This window comes from Peromyscus maniculatus, chromosome 15 (genome assembly GCF_049852395.1).
Source record: "Peromyscus maniculatus bairdii isolate BWxNUB_F1_BW_parent chromosome 15, HU_Pman_BW_mat_3.1, whole genome shotgun sequence".
In the NCBI taxonomy this organism is placed as follows: domain Eukaryota; kingdom Metazoa; phylum Chordata; class Mammalia; order Rodentia; family Cricetidae; genus Peromyscus; species Peromyscus maniculatus.
In genome coordinates, this window is record NC_134866.1 from 27970086 (window position 1) to 27994308 (window position 24223).

Here is a 24223-nt window from a genome sequence, read left to right on the forward strand (position 1 = left end):
AAAATTGCAAGTTAAAGGAACACTTGTGGAGAGTGGGAGAAAGAAGAGGGTCAAAGTCCTGATGTATGTTACTTGAAATGTCTAAACACTATTTGTTCTCTGCTTATAGGGTGAGCTTAGTCATTTATATCCACAACCTCAATCACAATATCTTTACCAAACGCATTTGCCAAACATTTCACAATGAAATATGCTGCCTATAAAAATATGCAATGAAACATTCATGGTGGAAGCTAGTCGGAGACTTCTAGAATTATAAACAATCCTCACAGGTGAGGACAGAAGAGATTTTTAATTTACAGATAAGAATTTAAAAAATTTTTCTGGCAACAATATATTGAGACTTTTGAACAAGCTCTTAATAACTTCCATTCCCTACCACTATCAAAAATAAATAAAAAATAGACTCTAAATTTTAAATTGATTTTACTTATTTTCTAACTTCATTAAGTGTTTCTTTCTGGAATCAGAACTATGTTTTCAAAATGTGTTCCAAGTTCATCTAAAAGTAGGTCATCATGATTTGGCTCTCCAATGGCAACTATCAACAGTGCATGGGGAAGAGGATTCTTACTATAATTTGTTTTTTCAGTGCTAGAGAAAACACAGTGTGAACATGTTTCTCAATAGTTATGGGGAAACCAGAGATAATTATCTGGTTGTATCAGTGAAAATGAGATCTCTCAAGGAAAAAACTTTCTGTCTTATCAGACAGACAGAAAGTCACTGAGATGGGCCATAACACTATTACCTCTGCTTTGAAAATCATCTTATATGCCTCATTGCAGTGATTTTGGATGTTCTTGCTATGTGTGAACATTCTATGTATAGTCTCCCATCCTGATTCTAGAATCAAAAGAGATGAGATTTACATGGAGAGCAACTAGAACCATACCACAGTTCTGGTAAGAGTGCAAACTGATGCAACCATTTTGTAAAACTGCCAAAGTTAACTAAAGCTAAATATATACTATTGCAAGAAGTGTTTGTTATCTTCCAAAATGTGTGTGTGTGTGTGTGTGTGTGTGTGTGTGTGTGTCCCCATAAAGATTTGTAATAGAACACTAGCCATGTTGCCTAAACTATTCGATGCTCACCAACCTTAGGAGAGAGAAATCAAATATGGAGAACCCATACAGTATTATTTTCTATAGAAAAGAATAATATGAAACTGTGTCCAACATTACAGATAAATGAGATAAAAATGTCAGATTCTGAAAGTGTGTTTTAAATTATTCCATTTAGTTTGGATAAAGCTAATTTATTCTGTTAAGAGTCAGGATGGTGGTTAGCTCTAGAGAGAAGAATGTCCAGATCAAAGAGGCCTTTGGGTTGATCAAGTTTTAGTTTTTGTTTTTTGGTTTTTTTTTTTTTGTTTTAGTTTTTCAAGACAGGGTTTCTCTGTGCAGCTTTATGCCTTTCCTGGAACTCGCTTTATAGACCATGCTGGCCTCGAACTCATAGAGATCCACCTGCCTCTGCCTCCCGAGTGCTGGGATTAAAGGCATGCGCCACCACCACCCGACTATGTTCTGTTTCTTTTTTTAGTCAAAATGTAGTTACACTGACCCCCTCCTCCCCCAGACCCTCCCATCCCTCCTTCTTTTCAAATTCAAGGCCTCTTTTTCTTTAAGTATGATTGTTATATGTATGTATGTATTATGCATAAATACATAAATAAAACACGATAAACTAGTTTAGTGTTGCTTATATGTATATGTTTTGGGGGTTGACCACTTGTATTGAAATCAATTAGGGGGTACATTTCCAGGGAAGTATACATTTTTTCTCTCTCTCAGCAGTTATTGTGTGTAATTCTTTGTCTAGAGGTGTGATCCTTTGGAACTGCCCGTATCCACACTGGCATATCAACTGGTGGTGTCATTATTGAGATCTTGTTTGGGCAGCCATGTTGTTGAGATTTCAAGAGTGTAGCTTCCTTGTCATATGTAGGAGACCCAGTCCTGCAGCACATTCTTGGTCCTCTGTCTCTTGCAACCTTACCACTCACTGTCTCTGATGTTCCTTGAGCCTTAAGTGTAAGGGTTTTGTTGTAGACATGTCAACTGGGGTTGAGCATCCAACCATCAGATGTTCCTCATTGTATTTTGACTGGTTATGGCTTTTCGTAATGATGTTTGTCTGCTATCAAAAAAAAAAAAAGACTTCTTTGATGAGGGTCTAAGGGCTACACTTACCTATGAGTATAAAGATAGGTATTTAGAATGCATTTAGTGAAGTTAGTAATTATACTGGTCTAGGAAAGTGGCAGTAGAAGGTTATCGCCTAAGAAACATGATCTCACTAGCTACAGGTGGTTGGCTAGGTTTAGGGTACCAGATTTGATTTCTCTCCTGTTGAGTGGGTCTTAAGTCTAATTGTACAACTGTTGGTTACCTCCAGGATATAAGTGCCACTGTTGTATCTTTAGGAAGATCTTGTCGCCCTTCTCATTTTTGTGGTTCATAGACATCACAGCTGGGTAAGACTATTGATTGCTTCTCTTGCTTGATGGCTTGCATAGCTCCTTCTGGTCTTTCTGGTCACACCTAGTTCAATTCCTGTGAGCCCTGATTCCAAACTATGCTGTATCTTCAGCAATAGGGACTTGTTTTCAATTTGTGGCAAACAACCAGAGGCAACTTAGACTCCCCTGACCAACAATTTGAGAGATAATTTCTTATGACTGGTGCAGGAGTTTTGTTAGATAGTCTGTGGTTTTGGTGCGGAGGCCCACAAAGGTTTCCTAGTAAGATCTGAGCTTGCTTTACCCAGCAGGGCTGCATTAGGGGATGGCTTGACCACATGTGTGGTTATCAGGTGATTGGAAGGGTCTGCACTTGGCTATGCTTGGGGGAGGTCTTTTGCTCCACCCTTGGCATTCCTATGAAAAGCCCTTTATAAGAGACAGAGCAGGGCGGTGGATAATGATTCAGGCCTTCCTAAGGCTATCCTGTGTTTCTATCTATTTCTCTCCCCTCTATCTTTCTATCTAAATATTTCTCACTCTTCCCTCCTCAAAAGTACCCTGGGGAAAAGTGGGAGCAGGCCTCTCACAGAGAAATGGGTAGGCTTTTCCCCCGCATCCTGGTTATTAGCTATATGAGTGTGTTCAGTCTTTAAAATTTTATACACTGCGCACTTACGATGCAATAACTTTAAGTTGGATGAAAAGAAAGTAAAAACAACAAGCCAACTGTGGTAGTTTAAATAAGAAATGCCGCCCCATAGGACCATGTGTTTGAACCCATGGTCTCTGGCTAGTGCTGCTGTTTGGGAAGGTTATGGAACTTTTGGGATGTGGAGACTCATTGGAGGGAGCACATCACTGAGGGTAGGCTTTGGAGTTTGCAGTCTTCCCCACTTCCAGCTCAGTCTCTGCTTCCTGTGTGTGGTCAAACGTGATAGCTTTCTTCTCACGTCTTCCCTGCAAATATGCAAATCTACCACTCTGAAGCTGAGAGCCTAAGGAAGTCTTCAAGTTGCTTTTGGTCCTAGTACTTTATCACAGCTGTGGAAAAGTAGCTAAAACTCCAGCCAACCAACTAACTACCCAACCAAACAGATACTCCTATCAAATCATCAAACTGAAATGGGTGATGAGATGAAGAGACAGGGCAAATGATAGGTGAGAACACCACCTTTTCCTTCTCTGCAGTTCTCATGTGGCTACAGAAAGGCACTCTAACTCAGAAGGTTCTTTTTTCCTAAATCTGGATCACCACCTACAAAGTTACAAAAGTTTCCATTTCCAAGGCTTTAAACCCGAAAGAATATGTGACAATATTGATGCAAGTGTACCTTACTCCCCAGCCATTCCTGTCCAAAGCAGATTGAGAATTTCTATCCAGCATCCTGATCTGGGTGCATCTCACTTTACTGAGATGGTGCATCCCACAATCATTTCACAGGCCTCCTGCCCCCTTTACCACCTGCCTCTTCCTTTATTTATTTTCAAAGACTAGCCTTTCCTGAGAGTGAACCCTGGCAGCTCAGCCTGCCTCTGACATAAAGTAAACTGGCTTTCTTTCAGTGGTCTTTGGAGTCTCCAAAGGTCTAAAGCCAAAGACTGTGGTCTCTGCTCACAGTGATCCGAGCCTGAGATTTCATTACATAAACAAGCGGCAGGATCAGTGGGTGAACAGTGTTCTTTTCATTCTGCTGGCAATAGAACAAGATTTCTCCTGTGTCCTGGCTTCGATAAAACTTTCCTTTATAATGAGATGAAAGCACTCTCCTGGTCACAATGTTTCCCCTGGGGAAGAACACAAAGCTGTACCATGACCAACCCTGCAACCACATTTCCATCAGGCTTAGACAATACATTTTTATGTCTGAATCTAAAGAAGTATTATTATAATAAAAAAGGAGTGTATAGCTCATTCTGATACATCCAGTAATTATCTAGATTGGTGTTATGGTCCTCTACCTTGTTCTTCACCTAACAGGATAGAACGGAGACAAAAACACCCATTTTTAGTTAGATGATCTTTCCAACTAGCACTGGTCTCATCTGTTTGAACCCACATGACACTGTGCAGGTCTCTTCACCTCTGCCCTGGAATTCTCGCCTCTTGGATTGAGGGTTCAAAGCAGCATGAGAAGTGTGTGAGACCCCAAGTCCCGGGCCAAGGCAGGAATAATTAGCACTTCTCAGTGTTTCAGGAGACACCACGATTCTTCTGAGGCCAAAGGCCATGCGTGGGTGCCCACGTTTTCATCAGACTCTCCACCTCTTCCTTCCCTGTTTTCCCCCACATTTGAAGACAACATTTCAGATGGTAAAGATGGAGGACAGAGGAACACTGTCTGGCTCCTTCAGATGTGGTGTGAGAAAGGCACCTTTCCTGGTAAGAGTTGCTGAGATGTTGGTGGTAATCTGTGGCTGTCTTCCCTCTACTCCCGCAGGGTCTGAGACATAGAGCTAGAGTGAGCATTCCTAAAACACTCCCTCAGAATTGCGGACTGCTCTGGTGGACTCCCGTATGAATGCCTGGAGGTGGTCGGCATCTTCTGAATTCAGAGGTAGGAACTAAAGGGGAGTGATAAGACTCAGACAAACTTCACAAAGAAGAAATCTTATAACATTATACCACACTTGATCTTTTTATTATTTATTTATTTATTTATTTTGGTTTTTCAAGACAGGGTTTCTCTGTGTAGCTTTGCACCTTTCCTGGATCTCGCTCTGTAGCCCAGGCTGGCCTCAAACTCACAAAGATCCACCTGCCTCTGCCTCCCAAGTTCTGGGATTAAAGGAGTGCGCCACCACCTCCTGGCTCAAGATTTGTTTATTTATTATGCATACAGTGTTCTGTCTGCACGTATCCCTGCTGGCCAGAAGAGGGCACCAGATCTCATTACAGATGGTTGTGAGCCACCATGTGGTTGCTGGGAATTGAACTCAGGACCTTTGGAAGAGCAGCCAGTGCTCTTAACCTCTGAGCCATCTCTCCAGCCTGATCTTTCTAGACAATGAATGTATAGAGATTTGGGGAAGTACCTTGTTGGTGAATTAGTTATCAGGCCTAAGTATCATAAAGTTGTCTAGTTGAAGAAACTCCCATTACTAAGTCTGATGCTGTGGGTGTAACTAGTAATTCTCCTATTAATGGTCAATGTCATCTGTTAACTCTATGGTATGTATACATTTGGTGGGACAATCAACGTTATCATCTAAGTAAAGGTAGACTCATTGTATAAGTACATATGCCTGAATTAAAACTATGGCAAATTTAATAATGGTTAATAGACCTGAAATAATGAGTGCAGTTAAAGCAGGTGTGGGCCTTACTGATGTTAAACTAACATAGATCTCCCAACTAAATGCATAAGCAGATGGCCGGATTTTTCTGTAGTTTTGGATTTTAAGCCCATTTTTATTCTATTCTGTTTCAGAGTTGAAGTTTCAATGTTTTCAATCTACTATGTGAGAATTTCATAAAGTACATCTTGATTTTTTTTTATCTAGTTCACCCCTATTCTCACTCCCCCAACTCCTCCTATATGCCCTACTACTACCATTTTCCCCTCCAAATGCCACGCGCTCTTTTAAACCCACTGAGCTCTACGTAATGCTGCCAGTATCTGCCAGGGAGGTCCACTGGAGCATGGGCGATCTATCAGGGCTTGCATCCCTGAAGCAAGCTGATAGTCTCCCTCTCCCAGGAACATTCGGTCGCCGATAGCTCTTCACTTCATGGTGGGACCTCATAAGTCCCTTCTGCATTCATGCTGGGATTTTTGTCTGGTCTGATTTTGTCAGGTCTTATGTGTGTAGTCACATATCCTGTGAATTCACACATCCAACAGCCCTGTCAGGCCAATTTCGCTATAGTCTTATTGACCCCATTTTAAAATATGAGGTCCATTCGTACCATGAAACCTGGAGCAGAGGGTCTAAACAGAAAAATGGAAAAACCTCATGAAACTCTGGCCAATGGGGAGGTTGAGGAGGGCGGGAGCCCCACATGGCCAGTACTTCCCAGAGAACTAAAGCCAATATACTCCTGTTACTTCTTTATACCAAATAAAACTGGGAGTGAATGTGCTTTTCTATTGCTATTATAAATATTTCAGATCAAGCAAGAGTGCAACAGCTGAGCTTTCTGCCCACGTGTGTCACTGGAAGCCATTCCTGGGGACCTCATAAATAGTTTAGTTATCACAGCTGGAAACTTGCTTATCAAAATGTATTTTTAGCCTTTCACTTTGCTGAGCCCACCAATACAGAGCCACCACAGTATCAAAAACTCTTCCCAACCCGAACCGTTTTCACACTTAGAACACTGGCCTTGCCATCACCCAGCCTAGCTCCTACAGACCCATCACTACCTTCAGTTCTATTATGCGACACTCCTGAGACTCACTGGCCACCACCTTCTCTCTTGCTGCAGCACATCTGATCAACTCAGCTTTATTTGATCAGTATGCATTCTTGTTGGCCTTCGGAGGGGCTAAGGACGGGCACCCCAGAAACAGCGGTGGCTGTGCTTCTACAGAAACTCTGTCGTTAAGACCCAGAGTTAGAAGCGTCTAAAGCAGGGGTTCTCAACCTGTGGGTTGTGACTCATGGGGCGGGGTGTCAAACGACCCTTTCACAGGGGTCACATAGCAGATATCCTGTATATCAGATACTTTTATTACAATCCACAACAGTAGCAAAATTAGTTATGAGGTAGCAATGAAAATAACATGAGGAACTGTATTGAAGGGTTGGAGATTAGAAAGGTTGAGAACCATGGCTCTAAAGCCTCATTTGCATTACTATTCAACCTTATTATCCACCCCCAGGTCTTTCTAATTCATCCTCTCTGTAGACTGGCTCTTCAGACACAGTTTCTTGTTCTCTGACGGTTTAAGGCCAAATATTTATTAAAAGCTGTTCGTGCAAGACTTAGCCCTTTTTCCTCTGTTTCATCTCCAAAGAGATTTTCTCATTATGTGGAAATGCCACATACAATGTCAAACTTCTGCCTTCCCAGAGCTGAGAAACTCTCTGAAATACATATAGGTCTGCTGTATAAGCTTGCCAAGCCAGAGGAAGGAGAGGTGGCTGAGGAGAGCCGTTAGGAAGCATCTCAATGTGCACACATCAGCCAAAGAACAGTCAGGGACAGGTGCAAGTTAGAGTCCCCAAGGAAGACGACCCACAGCTGCAGCTATGAAGGACTTGGCCAGATGGGCCACCGACCAAGGCCGGCTTTGTCAAGTTTACCAGTGCTGTCTGAGCGCACCCTCAAGAACAGCTTTTCTGAGGGTGGACTTGAGGAGCAACAGCCGCAGCATCCCCTGGGACCTTATTAGAAACACAAATTTTTGTGTTCCTCTCAAGACCTACTGAACCAGAAACTGCCATGACGGGGATGAGGGAGAACACCTGGCAGTGTGTGTTTTAACAAGCTCTCCGTGGGATGCTGATGCATGCACAAGTTCAAAACGACCACTGCTGTTTTAGGAACGCCGCCGTTGACTCTCTTACTCTGCAGATGAGGAAATAAAACAAGCCGAGACAGCTTGGGCCACTTGCTCGGACCACACAGCTCCTAAGTGTCAGGGAAAGGTTTTGAACCTACATCCTGTGTCCTATTACCGGTGACTTTCGATTCTGTGACCTGAGAAATGGCTGATAAGCAGTCTCGAGCACACAGGGGTCAGTGGGAAGTATCCAGAGGTAGGTAGGAAGGGGAAGTAAACACGCATGAAACTTCTGGGCACCCATACTTCATGAGCTCTTTGTCCCACTCACACTGTAGATCTTCTGGAGGAGATGAAGGCAGAGGGCGAGAGATAAGGGCTCCTTTGGCGGCTGACGCGCTACTATCAAATTCAGAGATGAAGAAAGGGTGCCTTAGAAACCGAGTATCAATGAACAAAAACAAGTGTCTGCATCTATTCCAGTCTTCCGATGGGATAAAAGGGTGTGTGAGTGAACGGTGTCCGAAGGTTCACACTCAACCCTTGGCCTTGAGTGAAGGCGCTCAACAAACATCTGTGAACAAAGCCACAACACCAGGACTGAGGTCCCCCTTAACAAAAATTGGCTCCAAGGCCTGCTGTTTCCCTGAAGTGCACAGATGACAGTTCAATAAGTCCAGGACATTTCATCTCCCTCCCAGGACAGCCCTGAGATGGTGTCATCCACAAGAAAGAAGCTGAATGCCTTCTGGGCTGCAGGTCCCCTGCGGCATGAGAACCTAGTCCCATAGACATGTTTCCTACACAGCAGAGTCTAGCTGAAAACCCACAGGCTTACAGAGAAGCAGAAGCCAGAGAAAGATGAGAGCAGAATGAAGTGCTCAATACGGAAAAGGCATTCAGAAGTAGCCTGCTGGTACTGTGTGCCTTTGGGGTGAGACTGGAGACCCTAGACTTCAGGGATAGATATAACTCCCTGTCAGCCCTGACTTCTGCCCTGACCTGTCTGTGTGATTATGACACTTACATTCAGAAAGTCTCTAACTGGTGACCCTTATGATCTCCATGTCAGTTCTCTAGGCACAGTGTGTGGTGAGCCAATGTGTCCAGGAACCTTTCTGCCAAGCCCATTTACCCTTAAGTCTCTCTTCTGACAGAGGGAGACGGTGTCCCCACTGTTAGATTCAGCTCTGCAGCCTTTCATAAAACCTGTTGTCACCCCAGGCTGTAAAAGGCCAGTTCTTCCCTGTGGAGGGCCCTGACAGTATACAAGAGGAAAAGGCCATTCAGAAGAGAAGCTGGAAAGATTTCTGAATCGGGTGTGATTGAAAATACCATTTAAGATCTTCACGGTGACTTCACTTATAAAGTATCACGTTACAAGGTAGCATGCATGATATGTATGTCTCTCTGTATGCATACAAACATACATACACACATAAGTGAATATAGTCCCTGATACATGTGTATATTAGTCAGAAAACAGACGAGCACCAAGTATAGATGCTAAGACTCTCAGTTCTGTGTGAAAAGGTATACGAGTAATTCATGTTCTTTGTACTTGTATGGAATTTCCAAATGTTAATTATGCAAACTGTTGATAGGGTGAACACAATTGAATACAATTATTAAAGCATTTGTTTACACATACAACAAACCATGAGGCACGTAGGACCTAACCAGAGTGATTTGGAAATTCCATTGGAGAAACACAGGGTCAGGCTTTGATTAAGTGAATACACAAACCACACAGAGAAATTACTTGTCTTATTTGATCTGCCTGGCTAGGAAGTTGATAGTTATATTTTAAGTTATTTGTTTGAATCTGATTGGTTGATCTTAGGTTCTGTTTTTCTCTAATACAAGTATTTATGAGAAGTGGCTCCTATTAAATTTCACCTATGTTTACAATTTAAATAACATGGAGATTTTCCTTGCAAGGCCTATCTGGCTTTTTTCAATTTGCTTTAACTAGAATGGGTCCTAATCTGTTTCATGCTGATGTAACAGGACCCTGAGAGTTGGCAATTTGTAAACATTATAAATGTATTTCTTACTGTTCTAGAGTCTACTAAACTAGGACACAGGGGGAACACCTAATGAGGGTCTCCTTGCTGTCCACCAACACTCCCCACCCAGGTCAGAAGGTAAAAGAGCAAGAGATGGAGCTTGCAGCCTTATGCCCTATCATGATTAGTACACAAGAGAGAACGGATCCCTCCTAACTCTACAACACTTTCTTCCATTACATTCTGCCTTCCAGAACTGCTGTTGAGGGATTAAATCTCCAGCCTATGCTTTTGGGCCAACACATTCAAATCATAATAATCGGGAGGAGAGTTGAACAGACAAATAACTTTCAGCCCACAGACAGCAGAGAGTAAAGAAAATGTCCAGTGGGGATCATACTCGGGAATGGTGTGGAGACTCAGAAGCATGGATGTCTGGGACTCCAGGGAACAGGACAGGGAGATGGTGCCTATTGGTGCACGGAAAGGTAGCCCTGAGTTCCCTGTAAATAAAGATACACTGGTAATGTTTCAGGTCTTAGAGCAGTGAAGGTTTGGACCTGCCACAACTGAATGTACCAGGCTTTGCTGACTCCCCACGGGAGGTTTTACCTTTTTGGAGGAGGAAATGGGGGCCGAGTTGGGGGGTGAAGCCTGGGAGGAAGTGGGAGGAGGGATGTGAGGGCGATCAATCTGTGGTTGGTATGTAAAATGAATAAAAAATTTCTTAATAAAGAAAAAAGTATATGTAAATTCTTAAAAAAAATAGTAATGACAACAATTAGGACAGCCAAACTACTTTGCTTTGTTTTTGAAGCATGCCATCCTTATTATATTTGAAATAACCTAAAATGGACTCTGCAGGATGTTTAGGAAATGAGAGATGTAAGACATTGTCACCGTGCTGCCCAACCACTGTAGGGTTTTCCGGTGATGGGTCCAAGTTGTCCTTCTGTTCCCATACCACCAGAGATTATACATAACACCCTGTCTTATTCTAGTCATGCAGAACATTGGCTCACCCCAGCCTCTTGCAGGGATCCACTGGAAAGCAGCAGCATAATTGCCACTGCCTCTCTCTACATCCCTGGAGTTATCCAGCTTCCAGTGGCCTCCAAGAATCCTTAAATGGCTATCGACAGCTTCAATCACTTTCTCCTGCATGATGCTTCTGGGGGCTTTTTCACCAGAAAAGACTTCTATATTGTGTTCCAGGGGATGGGAGAATCGGTCCCATAAACAGCTGCCAGTAGGGAGCAACAGAAAAGCAGGCAATCTCTTTGCTAGGGCAGAACCAAATACTCTTGTTCTTAGCGCTTTGCAGTCTTGTGCGAATGTGTGCCTGATGGGGGGAAAGAGCTGCAGCATAAGACAGAACAGCAGAAGAACTTGCCTTGCCTGAAGTGTCTTGAAAGACACTCTGTGAGACCTTGTCCATCCTTCTCTAGCTGAAGCCTTCAGTGTCATGTGTAAAACCCTAAGGTCTGTATGTATTTTGGAATTCTTGCCATTAGAGAAGTAATTAGGGATGTTAAAGGGTGATTGCCAGGGGATCAGAAGAGGAGAATGGGAAGTTGTTTACTAGGTACATAGTTTCTGGTTTACAAGGTAGTAAGGGTTTTGGAGATGGCTTGCACATCATTGTGAATATTCTTTCTTTAAAAAGGTTAAGATTGAAGCTGGAGAGATGGCTCAGAGGTTAAGAGCACTGACTACTCTTCCAGAGGTCCTGAGTTCAATTCCCAGCAACCACATGGTGGCTCACAACCATCTATAAGTGAGATCTGATGCCCTCTTCTGGCCTGCAGTCATACATGCAGGCAGAATATTGTATATGTAATAAATAAATAAATAAATAAATAAATAAAAGGTTAAGATTATAAAAATGTTAAGATTATAAATCTGATACATACAAACATACATGCATACACTACAAAAATCGGAAGCTCATTTTATCCATATCTCTGTATTTCAGAACACCCAGAGCAATGTCTCTAGTTGGTCCCTGAAATCAAATTCATATATTTCTTCAAGTGCAGGGGAAAAAATATTTAACTGAACTCAATTAGCTGGGATGAATAAAATAACAAACATCTTCATATGACTCTCACCAACAATGGAGTTTGTCGGGTAGTCACTAGAAGGCCTTTGGATTTTATAGAGCACCAGAATTAGGAACAGCAGCCCAGGAGCTATGAGGCTGTAGCCTCCATTCACCCCATCCACTTCATCTGTATTTGCTGAAACTGCAATTGTTTCATCATCTACAGTTTAGAAAGGAGAAAACACAAAAGAAAGAAACAAGAGTAGGAAGGTAGTCTTTTTCCAAGCTCTTCAAGCTAGTGTGGATTTTTTTATATAAACAATTTTATTTTATAATTAATCCGTGGCTAGTGTGGATTTTAAGCTGTTTGGGTCTACTGCTGAGCCTTCATGCTAAGCTACAATGGACTTGGGTATACTCACACAATTAGAGGTCCTTTGAGTTCTGAAGACAGCAACCCAGAAGTTCCATCTCAGTCTGGGTGCTAGTGAAAGCTGTGTAGAATGGGGTCACTTACAGGTTTGAAAATGGCCTTACCCCTTTGGAAGATGTGAATTCTGCTCTGCTACCTCTGAACACTGTTCTCATGAGGAAGAAAAGCAAACAAACGAAACACTGCTCTGTCTTTAGCAGAACTGTCCTTTGATCTTTTTGGTACTGAAGTTTAGAGATTAAAACATCTTGAGTCCAGAGTCCAGAAGCTTTAGCCTCTCTTCCTGCCAAAATTGATCTTGGCTTTCTATTTGATCTATTCCCAGGGATGCCACTAGGCAACTTAAAAGAGGCTCTGGTGCCTGCTATACATGACCTGGACTTGGGAACAAAAGAGAGCAGAAGCTTAAGAGAGCTGAGGAGAGAATGTTTGCTTCTCGCCTCTCAAGTGTCTTCAGTGGTTTGCCCTGTCTTTTAGTCTGGATGGTCCTGGATTCCAGATGTAATCATCACCACCCTGCATTCCTGACTGCCTGTCATCTGCACACTTATTAACACCAAGGACACCAGCTAGGTGGTCAGTTTTTACCTCATGGGGTGCTCCTGGCTGAAGACCAGGAAGCCAATCCTGGGGAATGAAGGAAGGGCAGCCGATCCACTTTGGAAGAGCTACTCAAAACCAAGAGTTCAGGTTCTAGAGGAGGTGGCGACAAGGGATGGAGCAGAGAGGAGGGAGCTCGCAGATACGGCCTCTGCTCCTTCCTCCTGTCCTTTCTGCAGCAGTGACTCTAGGACAGCTGCAGGCCAGGCCTGATGGCTGCTGGTGGGGTGACGCTGGCACCAGTTTTAACACAATTCTCCAGCCAGGGAAAGCCTTCCTTTTTGAGGGATCTGGGCTCTCTCTGCCCGGTTAGATTAAACAAAGAACTCCTGTGTCCACGGGGAGAACACATGAGGCTTTCAACATGATGCAATTAAATAGGATGCAAAGAAGTTCCATAAAACCCGGAATCATCACAGCTGAGCAAGCCACCTTTGCCTCCCGGAGCCACTGGTGTGGGATGTGATATGCTTTTAAACACACACACACATCATTATACATCAGTACACAGACAGGCACACACATATACTACACATATTTAAATATGCACACCCTCCACATCAGTACACAGACAAGCATGCACATATACCACACATAAATACATATGACATGCATGGATGCACACACCACATATAAACACACAAACACACATGCCACACTAGAATGAGTAAATGACATCAAGACCCTGTTTCTGGACACTGCAGAGTAAAAACAGAAAGTCATGATTGATCACCCTCAAGAGAATCTACCTTTCTACCCATATTCATATTCCTGACAAGGAAATAGAGACTAGGGTCTAAATCATTCACCTTACCCAGAGCATGGCTGAGGTGGCACCAGGCGTAGGTCACCCAATTTACAGTTCTTTCCTCTAAAAGAGGAAAATCTAAATGCATGCCTCTCTATATATGTAAGACAGTATCTGACTATACATAGGACTTTATAATAAGAGTCACTTTCTAACTAAGGTTAATTACATGGCAACCTGAAGTATATCATTAATATGCATTAAATATACACACTTTTTTTTTCAAGTAAAGCATTCTGGTCCAAAGGCAGCATACAGTGCTCAAAACAGTTCAAAATGAAGATACAAGACCTGACCAGGGCAGGGAAGTCAACCATTGCTTCCTGTAGTAGGCCACCACTCTGCAACCAACAGATGGACATTCCTCCGAGAAACTCTTATTCTGACCTGGAGCATATCTTGACAGGACATAGGAGAGAGGTGCACCTAACTACCTGCTACCTCAAGCCTAGGGTGTGTGAAGATGCTTTCCATGCCCCGCTCTAAGACACTGAAGGGCATGTGTTCAATCCTGACCCTCCCCACACATGTAGGCTGGCACCATGGAAGAGCAATGATACAATAAGGACTGCCCTATTGGTGAGATCTGAGCACTGCCCCAGAGTGTTACTTGGATCAGAGCAGAGAGGAGGAGGCCAGGATGAACCAAGGGGCCAAAGGGCCAGGGAGAAAGTGCTTGAGAATCTGGCCTGGGAAAGCCAGGGGCTGGCAGGAGGTAGACACAGTAAGCTCACTCTCCAGGTGTATAGCAAACTATTATTTGGCCCATAAAAATCATGATTCTCCAAATGCTAGAAAATTCTGCAGATCTGATTTTGGGTAAAATGGTTTCCTTAGAACCAATGTTCTATTCTGTACAAGGTCCATGTCAGTAGAGGACTCCATTGGTTTGTAGACCTTCCTCTACACACTCATAGCACATCACAGTGCTGTATGTCCAATTTTTTTCCTCCATTCTTTTCTCAATCATTGGTAAGTCTACCAGGGCAGAGTTCTGATGAGCACATCCAGAGTTCTTTGTTTCCAGCTAAACAAACACTTCTTGAAGGAAAGAAAGTCAAGCAATGACATTAAAACCAGGTAAAAATATTCTAGAACTTTCTAAGCTTTGGCATGTTGATCCAGAAAGTCCCCTAAGGATCCATTCCTCTGTTTTTGCAGAGGAAGATTGGAGCATAAAGTATATTGATAAATTTCTGAAGTACTTTACCTCAGATGTAACAAACATTCCTCCCTCTGAAGAAGCAGTTTTGTGGTGATTTAGTAGACTTCCAGATGCTCCCCTGAATGGGACTGTGTGGGGGTGGAAATGCCTGTTTTCTCAAAAGCTGCCATTAATCAAACTGTGGGACAAGCGCACTGTTAACATTAATTTCTGCCAAGAGACCACTTTTGCCTTGACTCGGGGACCCAGAGTGATCATGGAATGTTTGGCCCTGGCTCAGGCATGATCTCTGTTTATTTACACCCGCAGCATCCCACTGCACACACACCCATCAGTATCTGGTGAGCAAACATCTGTCAGAGGCACAAATATTAACCAGGAAACTGTACTCGGAGCACAAAGATGTGTCTCACGGTGGAAATCAAATACAAGTTCAGAGTAATAATCAGTAATAAAGTGTGATTTATTCACCCATTTACTTTTTTGTCTAGCATTTACCAGGTACATAGGTAGGATGGGAGGCTTTGTCCCGTAACTGATATTAATGCAGAGAGCAAAAGCAAAGTAGTATTCTCCCACACAAAACTAAATTCTAGATATGCGAAGGCCACATGAGCAAAGAGCATTAGGTTATAACCAGAAATAACAAAGGGTTTACAAAGTGATGGAGACAAAGGTATTTTCAGTGGTAATGAAGGAAGGCTCCTCTGATTTGGGTGGTTTTGAGAAGGGGCCTGGGTAGCATGGGAGTGTGAAGAGGTCTGCAGGAAGAATTTTTCGCAAGCAGACAAAGCAGCCTAGTGCAATGTGAGCACTAAGAAGGCAAGAAAGGAATTGGTGGGGGGGTGCGGAAGAGGGGGAAGCAAGCCAAGAGGAGGCAGAAGGTAACCAGAGGTCTCATCAATATGCGGAAGGAACTGAAGCAGGGCCAGCAGTGGTCCTCCTAGGCAAGCCAGGATGGATAGAGGGAAATCTCAGGAGACAGTATTTGAATGGGACCAGAAGCGGGCCAAGAGGTTGATTGCAGTGCTAGATGCAGATGAGAATCTGTCTTCTATGGCCCACAGGACACTGACAGCTACGCATGTTCTAGGTTCAGAGGTCATTACAATTTTATAAGGTTGTGACCAACTGCTCAGCCATCAGAGCCTCACTTCCAGTTCATCTTCTATTGGCCACCAACAGTTTTCAAGCTAGAAGTTGAGCTACTTCTTTTGTTTGTTTAGGATGATGTGGTTTTCCAAATAGGGTCACTGATGGCCCCATGACTGAGTGGGCTGGAGTAGTGTAGGAAGATCAGATGCAGTTAAACTTAATTGTCGAACTGATTGTACAGAGAATAACTCCCACCAGTAAAGTGTACTTCTAGGCATTTTCAGAGATGATAGAGGCTCTGACCTGATGACTGGATTGGTGCCCAGATGGATTCTTTCTGTGATGGCATTGTTGGAAGGTAAAGAAAAGTAGGAAGAGGGGCCTAGTTGGAGGCAGTTGACCACTGAGGCTATGTCCTTGCGAGCTATATCTTGTCCTGACTTCTTCGTGCATTCCTTGTCAATGCTTCCTGGCTACTGGTGTGGACTCTTCTGCTCCATCATGCCCTCTCTTCCTCATTGGCAATTCTGAAACTGAGCCAAGTCAATCTTTTTTGTTTGTTTGTTTGTTTTGTTTATATCAAGTACAACTGACTGCAAATCTAAAAGCCACTGGTCTGTTTTTCCTCATAGTTGGGGAAGTGCGAGGTTGCTAAAATGGGTAATCTTTCAGGTAATGTTTCTCAAGAACTGGGACAGCTTGCCTTACAAAGGACCATCCATCAGCCATAACGATCCTTGTTACACTGACTAAGAGAGACTCCTCCCAACCCAGAATGCCCCTCCTCGTGCTCTCAGCCTTTCCAAAAACAGCCCTTGAGTACAGCCCCGGCCAGCCTCTCTGACTCCAGCACAAAGCATCCTGGAGGAATGCTGAGCAGACGAGAGCCTCCCATAGGAGCTGTTCCCTGCACAGAGCCCAGAAACCACGACAGCTGGAATGATGAAGGACCAAGGAAGCAGACTGATCAGTGCTGAGGAAATGCAAAGAGAGAATTATCACTAGGGAGTCTGGTTAATAAAGAAAGCTTTTGCTTCAGAAATAAGTATCTCTGTGGTCTGGAGTAACTATGGCACAGCCTCTGGCTCTCGAAGTTCTTAAAGTCATGGCCATGGACCTCATGATCCAAACAAAACCACCAGGGTTACTAGTTAATCTGCTTCTTATGAAGTTAAATGAATAATCTTATTATTATGAAATTATGAATTAAATATTTCTCTCAGTCATCTCACTCCCTTTTATTAGTGAAAACCCAAAGCATTTTCCCCAAACTCCTACTAGTTCATAAAGCATGAAAACAAGGGGAAATTTCCAGATACCAAAAGTAGAGAACAGGAAAAAAAAATCAGGTTATAAAAGATTCAGACACAGAAGATATAGGATTCCGAACATCTTTTATGTCACCCTGGCTAGGCACAGTCCCCAACACTGCCATCAAGCATTAGGATGGGTGTTGCTGTGAAGGCATTTGCAGACACGAATAAGATCCATAATTAGTTAACTCTAAGTAAAGGCAATTATCCTAAATAATCTAGTCATCCGTTCCAACCAGTTGAAAGGCCTTATAAATAGAGCTACAGCTTCTCAGAGGAGACATTCTACATGTGGGCAGCTGTTTTAGCCTAGGCACGGCAGTACCACCATGCCCTTTCTGGTGGCCTGTTCATAGATTACACATTTGCAGGGCTCATCCCTAACTGTTGCTCAAGTCATCTTTTTTTGCAACAAGTATCTCAAAACACATTTCCTGCTGGCTTTGTTTCTGTGGCTAAATCCTGACTGATGCATGGCATTGGCGGCTAAGCTAAGTCTGTTGCTGCCCACTTCTGCTCTGGGGAGATGGGACATGTTTAAGACCTACATGGACAGAACATCAGGTGAGAGACTACATGAAAAGTCAACATGAAAACACTTGGCCATCTGGGTCATGGCGCTTAGGACATGGAGGAAAACTATAGAGTTGTTCTCAACCTTCCTAACGCTATGACCCTTTAGTTCCTCATGGTGTGTTGACCCCAACCATAAATTATTTTTGTTGCTACTTCATAACTGTAATTTTACTACTATTATCAATCATAATGTAAATATCTGTGTTTTCTCATTTTTGGGGGTTGTAACCTACAGGTTGAAAACCCCTGCTCTAGTGCTAGTATGTATGTATGTGTATATATATATCCCAAATTCAAAGCAGTTGTGTAACTTTAACATGAAGCACTTCCTATCCAATAGACTGACAAAATCCAAAAGAGAGACGACTATGAATTAGACAGGATGCTCTTGAACATCAGTGGAATGAAATTACGCATTATCTGGTGAAGTCTTAGATCTCGATGCTCTGTGTGTTTGATTTCATTCCACTTAGTAGTGTAATAAGCTCACAGAACACCTACAGGTGAGGTTAAATCCTCATGAACCTACACTGGGAAACATGGACAAGAATGAATATGTGCTGGGCAGTGGTGGCGCATGCCTTTAATCCCAGGACTCGGGAGGCAGAGCCAGGCAGATCTTTGTGAGCTTGAGGCCAGTCTACAGAGTGAGATCCAGGAAAGGCGCAAAGCTACACAGAGAAACCCTGTCTCAAAAAAAAAAAAAAAAAAAAAAAAAAAAAAAAAAAAAAAAAAAAAAAAAGAATGAATATGTAACACAATGATATACAATGTCAAAACCTGGAAGCAGCATATAAACACTCGAGACTGGATCGGTTGTCGAAAGTTTACAAAATGGAGTGAGTACTTTGCAGCTGAAACAATTAAAAAAAAAGTGATGGGTGACTGTCTGGCACAAACATAATGCAGAGTAACAAAAAACCCAGTACATGGCCTAATATCTCACATCTCTTCATGATTTTACCATAGGTTATAAAGGTAGGGCCAGGACTGGACCCCTACTTACTCATGTCCTTTATCCAAGTTTTCGGTTTTATACCAGGAGATATATATTATTCGCAATTGGATCCACAGAATGCAGGAAAGTATCTGGCATAAAGGAAATAGCCAGCAGACATTTGTTGGATGATTGGATGAAATTGAAAACAAGCTTGCATGCCAGGAACAAGCTTAGGTGTTTCCAGCCTAGAATCCTGATGAGTGAAATCTCAGACCCTGGTCTTATCTATCAGGCTGACTGCCTGTCGCTTGCAACCCTGCAGCCATTTCCATCTGTTCCATCTGCCTAATTGCAACATCTCAAGCTTCCCAGACATCTCTACCCAACAGCCACGTGTGCCCCAGTGTACCACATCTCGCCAATAATCCAAAAACAAAGGAGCTCATCTCTAGTGACAAAAAAGCACAAAGTTTACATGTTCCCCACTATTTAGCATTGATCTTAAAAAAAAAACAAAACAAGAATACAGCAGGACTCAGCAAGAACTCAGAAGATCAGACAACTCTTGATCAAGTCAAAAGCAAGCTACCATCGCATTAAAATCCTGAAATAGGCTACAAAATCCCTAATGTGGTAAATAAACACAAGTGAGGATCAGATTATCAGGCTCATCCATCTTTCTTTTGAAGCACATGAGAAAGCCAGAATACTCTGCATGTGGTCAGGGTGGTCAGTGATCATCACAGCACTAATTCAGCCCTGCAGTATCAGTTGACCTAAGCATAAAGTGTATTTTAATGTCAGCGAGGACACCACTGCCCACAGTTAACTCCATCATCTCTGCAGGATGTCATAGATAAGAACACTATTGTTGTCTAGTTCAGCAATACCAAGTACATTTCACTCTACCAAGATTATAAAAGTCCTAATGTCTATATAGTTTGAGAATATTCGTGAGCTCATTAGGTATTCCTGAATCACTTTTGCTATCATTTAAACAGTATTGTTTTAGGAAAAGAGATGGTTCAGATAATCCTTCTTCAAGGTCTAGAAAACACGCCTTTGTTTTCCTCTTTCCATTCGTGTTATTTAGAGCACAAACTGATACACTCTGGCTTCTTCTTGACTACAAAATGCTGTCTGTATCAGTTTCATTCCAGAGATTTCCTGATCTCCTAGTTTGCACCTAACACACTTGGTGGAGGGAGTCTGTAGGTATTCTAGCAGGGCTGTGAGAACCGCTGACGAAACAAGATTAACAGTGAAAGAAAACGTAAGAAGTACTGAAGTAGCCCAAAGCCCGAGGTCCTAATAAAATTATGGCTTGTGAACTTATCTGTGCTCTGATTCTAACCAATTTGATGCTTTTGAGAACTTTCTGCCTTCTCTGAGCCACAGCTGCTGCCTTGTTGGAAGAGGCTTCCCTGGGCACTGTCTCAGGCCCTGAACGCACAGCTGATTGATTCTAACACTCTGAAGAGTTCAAAGGCAGAGAAAAAAGTGTGTCCTTTATAGACCTTTAGATATCCTTAGAGAAATTCACACTAGGAAGATCCTTCTAAGGAAGGAGTAGCCAAGGGAGGACTTACAACTGCCAAGTGTTAAGGTCATCCTGGAAACACAATACGAAATAGTTTGACAAGTATCATAATTGTACTATTGTGTGTGAAATAATAGTGACTGTGATATTATAAACTCCATTCTTCTCCTATCTTTTCTTCTGCTGGCATGACTACATGCTTTCTATAATCAGCTCATTGTTTAAAAGATTCATTTATTTTTATTTTATGTGTATGAGTGTTCTCATGTATATGTGTATATCACATGCAAAGGCCGGAAGAGGGCATAGCATCCCCTCTTTGGGGACAGTTTTGGACAGTTTTAAGCAGTCATAGGAGTGCTGGGGGCTGAATCTGGGTGCTCCACAAGAGCAGCAAGTACCCTTACATGCTGGGCCATCTCTCCAGCCCCTCTGTTCATTTTGTACTTAGCCCACTTCTCAATAGGGAGTTCAAGTGTTCGAGGTGGGTAGGTGAGGAACAGTCTTAACTCATTCCATGAAACAACAGACCAGACAACTTCACTTATTGCCCTAGAAATTCTCCTACCTATGCTGGCAACCTAAACCTTAGAGTCTACCTGTAAGCTATAAAGTCACACACACAACACAGTCCCCATCACCCCAAGCATAATAGGAACGGGATAATTATCCAGTGATTGGATTTGTGACAAACAGCACCCCAAATGTGACATCCAGGTTATGTGGATCGGCACTTTCGGCAATCCAATCAGCCAGATGATTGGTGCCTTCCTTTCTCGTCACGCTTGCTACAAGATTACATGGTAAATTATGTCATGCAGAACCCCATTGCAATCACTTACTAGGGTTAAGGAACTAAAGCAGTCATTTGATTTTATGCACATAAAACATTGCATATTTAAAAGTTTCTTATTGCTTACAATCACTGTTGAGACTATAGGGAGAATTCCCAGGGATGTTTCTATCAAGCATGCACATGTGTCCTCTTGTCCTTCCACGCTCTGACCAGTAAGCCCCTGTCCTCAGTGGCTCTGCCCAGAAAGGACTGCTTTACCTCCTTCATCCTTCATTTCCCCTTCGAGGCTTCCAGATCCTTAAGACACAAAATAATACTATTTCCTTTGTTCTGTTTTTTTTTCCTTGCTGGCATTATTAGTTTCCCTCTGAAGAAATGGACAATATAATATGTGAGGAAATATTCCAGTTTTGAATAGCCCTTTATACATCATTTTTATTTATATGCACATTAAAGAAAATGCGAGGTTGCAATGAAATTACTGGGATCAGTTTATCGGTGAAAGCCATTTTATTTTTTATTGCTTGAAAAGTTCGAGAAGGCTAAATGCATCGTTTTCCATTAAATTGTTTTTCACGCCATGTATCTTGATCATGGTTTTCCCTTCCCCTAACTCCTCCAAGATCCTAACTATTCATGGCAAGAAAGAAAGGAGCGGCTCAGATCATGCCTAGGAAAGGGGGGCAGGGTGACAAGGGGGCAGAGGGACAGAGGGACAAGGGACAGATAGGCAGAGGTCAGGAGGACAGGGGCACAGGGACGGGATGTGGAGGTAAGAGGATGGGGGTAGGGGGACGGGGGCAGGAAGTCAGGGGGCAGGGGACATGGTTCCGCCAACATCAGACACAACACAGTGTAACCAGGAGCATCGCTAAGTTCATCATCTAATAATAGGTTGATAAGCTTTTCGGTTTTGCTTCACACATCGTTATCCAACCTTTGAATCTGCCTTCCATATGCAGGCTTGAGGAGCCGCCAGCTGTCTGTTAATAGTTTGCACTAACACTAATGTGATATCACATTGTTCATGTTTAAAAGCGTTGCTTCTTTACGTTATTTCTTTCTAGGATATTCTGGAGAGGACTTTTTTTTTTTTAATGCAGCATAGGTCTGGATATGTAGCTGACTTTGAATTTATGGATCCTCATGCCCCAGCCCTCTAAAGCTTTGAGGACTGCAGTCACACCTATCAGATCTGGCTGAAGAAGTCAGGCTTAAAAAAAAAATCAAAACCAAACACGCCTTATGTATGAAGATGTTGAAGTCACAATACCCTTTAATCCGCAGGTGGGCTCCTTTGTCTCCGGACTCCTGTATACGACATGAGGGTGGTACCCTTCTTCCATCAGCGGATGCTTTTTAACAGGCTCAATAAAAAAGTCACCATGTGGTAGATGGAAAAATCCAGTCTGTAAATATATCCAATAAGATCGTTTATTTGAGTCAAGTCTGCAAAGAAAATTACTAAAGTGAAACATTACATAAACCTTAATAATCTCTAGAAATCCCCAACCCCGTGCTCTCAGACTCTGATACACAAATAATCAAATCAAATGTCTTATAAGTATTACATAATATGTCCACATGGATCCAAAATGTTATATGCAGTTGTTCAGGTCCTGGGATCCTCCTTAGAACAACTGCTGGACATGTATGGATCACAAGGAAGAGCCTTCCAATGCATCTACTTGCCCCCAAGGAGTCCATGCCCATGCCCTCAACCCCCTCATAACAGAGCATTTTTCTGTGTGGGATAATATGACCACACAGTCACCCAATTGCTTTGCTGGATGCCTGGATGCGTTTAATTCCTCACTCAGGAAAACAAGCATAATGCTAAGTGCTTGATCAAGTGGATAGCCATCTGTAATGTTCCTAGCAAAGAGGGCATTATTATTCATGGATATGGGGGATCAGTTCTGTATCTGAGAATGCTGGTCCATGAAAAAGTCAATGCAGGGGGTTGATATGGAAGTGCGGTTCTTTCTACTCTCTTATTCCCTAAGAAAAACCTCTTAGTGCCCATTTGAGGTACTTAGCAAAGTCACTGCCAGCCAGGCATGGTGATCCATATGAGTTATACTTAGCATATACTCTGAAGGCATATGCAGAAGGATTATCAGTTTGATGTCATTTGGGCTACACAACAAACACTCGGTGTTCCAATCCCATTATGCATGTAATAAAAAGTTCACCCCTGAGTAACATGTTTCACAGTTTTATATCAAGGTTATCAGAACACCAGACCCTAGAATGAAACTGGGCTCAATTAAAGTGGCTCCTCACTTACAATCTTGGGTAAACAGCTTGCTCAGTTTCTCAGATCTCATCTGGAACATGGGGATATTTACAGGTTGTTATGAAGGGCAAATGAGTTCCTCTATACAGGACTTTTAGCGAGGGGAGGGTGCAGAGTCTTACCTAGCATTAGGCTCTTTCCAGACTCTGACCGTGTTGTTTCACAGAATTCGGGATATAAACCTGGACACTGGGACCTGAGGGAGACTGGGAAAGGCTTCCAGGCTCTGGCTCCTGTTTCCATATATCTCAGCCTAATCTCAGCTCAACAGGCATGAATAGCTGACCAGCCCAGGCAAACAGAAGGCCAAAGATACTCTTCTCAACTGGGGTGTCCTCCTAAGTACCTGTTTCTCTTTTACATATTAGTGTAGACAGCACAGCTAGACCTCAACACTAATCTTGCAATTGATTCCCTAGTTTGGTGCTAATCTCAAACTAGTCTTAGTATGAAGACTAACAAGCCTGAGGGAATAGCCTACAAGATGTTTTACATCTAACTTCAGATTTGTTTTTAGTCTCCCAAGAGATATGACAGTTTTTTCCTCTGTAGCTTTGTCTGAGAAGAACTTGTGTGACAGGAATGGCTGACAAGGCCCAGGGAACAGTACCAAGTAATGGTAATAAGATGGTGGAAACAGGCTCCATGCATTACGGAGATTTGGTTCCATTTCTGCTGTGAGTCAGAG

At 42.7% G+C, this 24223-nt stretch overlaps 1 protein-coding gene across 1 annotated transcript in view; it reads right to left on the bottom strand.

Annotated features, from left to right (window-relative positions):
• The window catches only part of Adamts12 (ADAM metallopeptidase with thrombospondin type 1 motif 12), a 262599-nt gene that overhangs the window by 148504 nt on the left and 89872 nt on the right, over positions 1 to 24223 (bottom strand). The window contains exon 3 of the mRNA XM_042261410.2: positions 22510 to 22645. Coding sequence (XP_042117344.2) covers positions 22510 to 22645 — 136 coding nt within the window. The remainder of the gene's footprint in view (positions 1 to 22509; positions 22646 to 24223) is intronic.